Consider the following 6,495-nt stretch of genomic DNA (forward strand, 5'->3'; position numbering starts at 1 on the left):
CTCGTAAAGTTTTTCTTTTTAATTATCGCTGTCATTTTTCATGAATGGACACTTCCTTGTAGCTGAGGCAGGAAATATAGCCATACCTTATATGGTGTTTTTGGGGTGGTAATTATGCTAATCTCCTCTTGCGTGCACGAGCAGCTGGATACGAACAGGTGGAATTTATGCAGCTCATTTACACCCTTTTCCTGAAGATAGAAGAGTTTGTTGAATCTGACATGTGACATGTTCGTACGAACCCTTTGTACGAACAAAAGTAAGAGAAATTTAGGATAAGAATATGAACATGTTCTTGCATGAGGCCCAATGATTCTACATCAGTGGCACTCATGGAACTTATAGAACAAATAACAACTGCTGTTGATCAAAAACAGTATTGTGCTAGCAATTATGCAGATTTAAGGAAATCATTTGACACCATAGAGTGTCAGGGGTGTTTAAATATTTTTTATTTGCTGATAACACCACTTTTTTTGTTTTGGTAATGATATACAACGTATGATGGAAATAATGCAAACAGAATTTGTAAAAATACAAACCTGGTTTAATCTTAATAAATTGTCACTAAATTTGGATAAAACTAATTATATGATATTTAGTAAAAAAAAAAAATGAAAAAGAAAAGAGAACTGTAGATGTTCCATTTAGAATTGATGGTGTTGAGATTTGTAGAGTCTGTGAAGTGAAGTTTTTGGGTGTTATTATTGATGAAAAGCTGACATGGAAATCTCACAGGGAGATACAGGCTGTAGCTAATGGTTGCCCCAGACATTGCTAACAGTTGCTAACATCCTGACAACAGATTTTTCTGGGTCTGCTCAATCAGCTGATCTCTGTGGTGCGATTAACATTTCCTGACACTTTCATGTGAGAGTAGAATATATTAAATCCTATAAAACCAAAATCCAACTATTAAACTAGCCATGGGATTAGGATCAAGTTTCTGTCAGCTGGAGCTCTAAGCGATAGAATTTACCTGAAAGGCTCATCAAAATCAGAGGTGAATACAGTAAATATTATTTTAAACTTTCATATTTTACAAACAATGGAGCTTAAATTATTAAAATAATTCAAAAACACAGACTCGGGTTAAAATAATTGTTCTGACTGGTTGATTTTTTTTATTGAAACTACTTTTTTGTTTTTTTTGAATAATAATAAAAAAACTAAATTACCTTCACAGTCTTCCACATTAAATGAGTGACAGGGCTTTGTGTCAGCCCACAGGCTGTTGAAAAAGAAATCAATTCTCTGCAGTTTGTTTTCTTTTTTTAATGGAACCAATAAAAAAAACCCTCAAAGACATCCTGGTCTGCTTGTTCCATAACCGGTGGACCTGTTAAAGTTTAGTTGGCATCTAACTGGTGGTTTTCTCCATTTGCTGAGCTTATGGGTTTCAGTTTGACTGAACGGTGCATGGTGCTGTTTCTCATCGTCTGGCGCAGTGAGGACAGGCGGCTGCGAAAACCCTCACCTGAGAAGAAATAGAGCAGTGGGTCGAAGCACGAGTTTGAAGCGGCAAGGCACAGAGTCACCACAACCAACTTGTGCATGAAGGTTTGCTCTGAGCAGGACGTGCCTTCCTTAGACAGGAAGTTTAGATGGATTGTCCGCTGCACGTGGTACGGCATGAAGCTGACCAGGAAGGTCAGCAGCACGATGACAATCATTTTTATGGCTTTTTGGGCTGAGCCATGCTGCCGGCGAGTAGCCGGGGTACGAGAAAGCAGGGTGCGAATGATGCCAGCGTAGCAGAGTATGATGATCAGGAAGGGTAAGATAAAGCCTAATATCAGGCCCATATAGTTCAGTGCCTGTAGTTTTGGCAGACGATTACTTGCATGCTTTGGTGGCTCAAAGCATTTGGTTTTATTTGTTGATGGGTCAACATGCTGACCAGACATCAAAAAGGGGGAGGACGTCAGGCTGCTAAAGATCCATATACACAAACACACAATTCGTGCACGGTTCACTGTCACCAGCTGCAGGTTCTTCACGGGGAACACAATGGCCAGGAAGCGTGTGACGGACATGGCAGTCATGAAGTAAATGCTGCAGTACAAGTTCACGTAGAGGAAGTAGGAGCTGATGCGGCACAGGAAATCCCCCTGCTCCCACCGGCCCTTTCTCACGTAGTAGAGAACTCGCAGCGGCAACGTCATGACACACAGCAGGTCAGACAAGGCCAAGTTCATCATGTAGACATGGAAGGGAGAGCTCTGGTGGAGCGTCTTGATCAGCACCGCCAGGGCAAAGCTGTTCCCAACAAAACCCAACACAAATATTAAGGAGTATGACGTAGAGTAGACTTGATTACGGAAGTCATCAATGGAGGGACACATGGAGCTGTTCTGTGTGCCGTCTGTCATGTTTAGGGGATCCATTTCTGGTTCCAGCTGCTGAGACAGAGGAAATATTTTAAGATGAAACAGGCAAAATTTGTGTAAAATGCAAGTGCATGAAAAATTGTGTGGGGGATGGTGATTGTTTTGGAGATAACCTAATTTTTATTGCTGTGTAGACTAAGGAGGAAACTGAATAGATAAGCATTTCAAGATCTTCATCCTGTCATGTGACAAACATTTGGTCAGGGCAGTAAGTACAACATTTGTTTTTGCTCAGGAGAAATTACTATAGAGTGAACCCTTTGAACTTTACTATTTCTGATTGTACTTTTCCAAGTTTAAGTGCTTTAATGTCATCATCATGCTTATTGTATAATTATGTCACAGAGTTTTGTTATTCATTTCAGTCTTTTGTAACTGACCTAATTCTGTGTGAAGCTACATACCATAACTCAGAACATGAAACCTAACAAAAGACTCCTGAACTCAATGTGTCAACACTTCTACGTTGTCATAAAGACTCGTAAGTTCATATTTGATTTGTTACTTCTACATGCTCCAACAAAACAAACTTACAATAGTTTTTTTGTAAGAACTTTTAATTTTTTCAATACAAATTAAAAAGTGTAGCATTCCGAGTCTTCAAATCTGCCGCAATTTCATTCATGTTAAATGAACTTTGTGCATCTTTCCAGAACTTAGAACACTGTTCTAAATCTCCTCCTAGGTCAGTTTCATGAGTCGGTGCCTTCACGCATGCAACCAACCAGGCTAACAAGTACCCTTCAGAAGGTGATTCAGCTCTCATAAACGGATCAACTCTTTGCACCGGTGGATCGAGTGTGATTATAGGGACTTTTCAGTTTGATTTGAGAAAGCTCTTCAATGCAAAACACAGCGTCATAAAATAACAGCCTAGTTGTCTTTAGAAATATTAAGGACCAAAGGCACCTCAGAGATCCTGTCTGATGTATTTCTTAATCTGTTGACTCGTTTTCAAGTTCTTTTGAAACATTTTCAGATACTGTTGTGTCTGCTGGGGTTTTGTCACTTCTTCCTTTGTCCTGTGCTCGACAAGTTGCTTCAAAGATATAAAGAGAGCCACACCACATCCTTCTAAAATATGTCAAGTTCTGAGCTAACAACGTTTTACAACTTGTTTGGTGCAAAAAATAGAATTTTAGGTCTCAAACATTTATTACTATTTTTTTTACTGGCAAAGAAAACAATAAATTCAAAGCAGAAGAATGGACAGTGTTGTATAATGTACCACAATGTGATACTTGAGTAAAAGTACAAGTATATTACCAAAAAATTACTTTGGTAAAAGTTAGTGTCCTTTAGGAATATTACTTGAGTAAAAGTTTTAAAGTATCTGACATATTTTGTACTTAAGTATTAAACGTTAAAGAATTGATTTAAAATGAGCAATTAGATTTTATGTAGGCCTAATGACATATAGGAGGTGACCTCCCCCCAAAAAAATGCAGAAATGACTGTCGTATTAAAATAATTAATTTATGTTAAATTAAAGATGAACCAGTTTAAGTTTATAAACATACAGTATATCAAGGGTGTCCAAAACTTTTCCCCAAAATGAAAATCTATTCGAGGGCTGCAGTCAAATGCAGTAATATAATTCATGAAATACAAATACTTCTTAAGTACAGTCCTTTTATTTTTAATGCTTATGTCATACTGGAGGGTACCATGATTTGTTTGTGTACAAACTAATATGGTATCAGAATTTTATATATTTATACTTCTCATTCAACCACAATTAAATTCACTATCTAGGAGGCACAGTTTGTATGTATAGCATTTATTTTTTACAATAACAAGCTGGAATGAAAACAAGCAAAAATGAAATAAAAGTAACAACGTTTTACCTCTTGTCTTTTTTAAAATGTAAGGAGTAGAAAGTACAGATAATTGTGTGAAAATGTAAGAAGCAGAAGTAAAAAGTAGGCTGAAAAATAATTACTCAAGTAAAGTACAGATACCCAAAAATTCTACTTAAGTACAATAACAAAGTATTTGTACTTAGTTACTTTACAACTCTGAGAATGAAATAATAGAAAGACAAGCAGAAGAAAACTATTTGAATTGACATTTTTTTGACCTATCCATTGAGTTTGTGACTTTTTTATATCTGTTATCTAAGGAAATACATCTGTACAAAAAATATTTCAAGTGTTCTGTAGAGAGAGTTGGAAACTATTGCTGAAGGTCACTTCAAACAACAGCGTACAGCAAAAATGTTCACAAATGAGGGTAGGCTAAGTAATTAAGTTGTAAATATTCATTAAGCAAAACAGAAATAAAGCAACCAATTTTTACGGTCAAACTTATTTTTTAGCAGATTTAATAAATTTAAAATAATATGTATTTTAATTATTGTGTAATATTTCATCACATTGTTCTAATATTTTTGTTTTGGCTGCTAGACTAAGTCAACCAGGCATGCTTGGAAATGCACGCACATGTTCACATCCCTTAAACTGTGAAGAATTTTAGCTTCGTGCTCAAGCTGAAATCCTCTGTCTGCAAGAGAAAGTTAAAACATTCCTCTGAAAAGTTTTTCTTACCACTGAGTATTTGTGGAATGAAAGCAGCTCCTCTCCAGCTTGAGCCTGACAGCAGCGCTGCTTCAGACTGTGTCTCCTCTGCCGCTCAGCCTCATCTGACAGATGTCAGAGCTGCAGCGTGATGATCCAACTCTTCACCCTCTCAGCTGTTTGCAGGCTGCTCTAAGTATGTGTGGTCTTCCTCTTCAGCTGCTCAGCACACCAGCCTGGTGACATCACAGCTAGCATGCAGGCCCTTGTTTACTGTAAGGCTGAAGGAGTGAGTGAGTGAATCAGACTCACCACAAAGAACCTGAAAGTTATGCTCAGTTTTCCAGTCACACTGTGAGAGTTCACCTCTGTGCCATAATATTTTTATAGACATCGGACGTTCGTAACATTTCTCTAATTTGCTTCCTGTATGTGTTTGCCCCAGACAGAATCATGTGTTGCTCAAACTCTCTCTTCCTTGTTGAGTCAGCTCATATTTTTTATTAATCTCATGTTTGTTTTTTTCTTGTCAAACCTGTTTTAATCCAACTCTTTATTTGCAGAGTACTTTGCAACAATAAGTAATGTGCATATGCACCCTAAGGAGCAACACCATCTGACAAGATGTCAAAAAAAAAAAAAACTGAACAATGAAACTGCTGCTGTGTCGACTCGTTTTCCTGATTGCATAATATGAAAGGTTTGTGTGGTTTCTTTTGAAGTTTGGTAGAAGTGGCATGTCTGAACAAGTCACTAACAAGCTGAATAACCTGCAACTTAAGTTATTTAAAGCAATTTTCTTTTTCATGCAATATATAGCTCAGACATCTGCAACCCTAGAAAATCTTTTTTAAAGGGGCAATATCATGTAAAATCAACTTTGAGTTTATATCATGTTATATTGTTGTACTCTCATCAAAAACATGCCCAAAGCCTTGCTTTGACTCATTCATGCATGTTTGAGAAATCCTGCAGCGCTTTTAGGTAGCCATGCTCAGGAGCAAAACGACAGGTGGGGACCAGAAACTCTACTGGGACGTGTCTTTAAGCCAAACTTCCTCATGGCAGAGCTCTAGATCTAGGATGGAATTTCACCAAACATTGTACGTGACAACAAAATACTTTATTATAACAATCAATATTTTTGCTTGCCAACAATAAAGCAGTAATAAATCTTTTATACAAAAATGACATAAAAATTCTTCCCTCACCACTAGACATCTTTCCTAGTTATTTCTTTGTTTATTTTATTAAATAAAGTTATTCTCAGGAAAAACAAAAAATAAGGAATTTTCTTCCTTTCAATACAGTTCTGTTTTATGTAAATAAACAGACTAAAAATATCACTCAACACAACTTAAAACAAAATCTGAGGTAGAGGGCTCTGTGAGAACGCTGAGTGGGTGAGCCAGCCAGCCTACCTGCTTAGTTAGTTTAGCTGTTTGGCTAGCGCTGCTGAGCCACGTGACGGTGCAACAACAAAAGACATATACCATACACACAAATACACCATATATTCGTGTCCTATAGTTGCATTGCAATGATTATATATATAGTATACACTCACCGGCCACTTTATTAGGTACACC

General features: G+C 37.2%; 1 protein-coding gene across 1 annotated transcript; it reads right to left on the reverse strand.

The window, feature by feature from the left end:
• Positions 1-1,308: 1,308 nt before the first annotated feature.
• On the reverse strand, positions 1,309-2,360 carry cysltr1 (cysteinyl leukotriene receptor 1; the record flags this gene model as incomplete). The annotated part of the gene is made up of 1 exon (XM_014029063.1): positions 1,309-2,360. A coding segment is annotated over one exon (1,011 nt), but the record flags the coding sequence as incomplete, so codon positions are not given.
• Between the last annotated feature and the right edge of the window lie 4,135 nt (positions 2,361-6,495).

This window comes from Austrofundulus limnaeus, unplaced genomic scaffold, assembly GCF_001266775.1.
Source record: "Austrofundulus limnaeus strain Quisiro unplaced genomic scaffold, Austrofundulus_limnaeus-1.0 Scaffold847, whole genome shotgun sequence".
Lineage (NCBI taxonomy): Eukaryota > Metazoa > Chordata > Actinopteri > Cyprinodontiformes > Rivulidae > Austrofundulus > Austrofundulus limnaeus.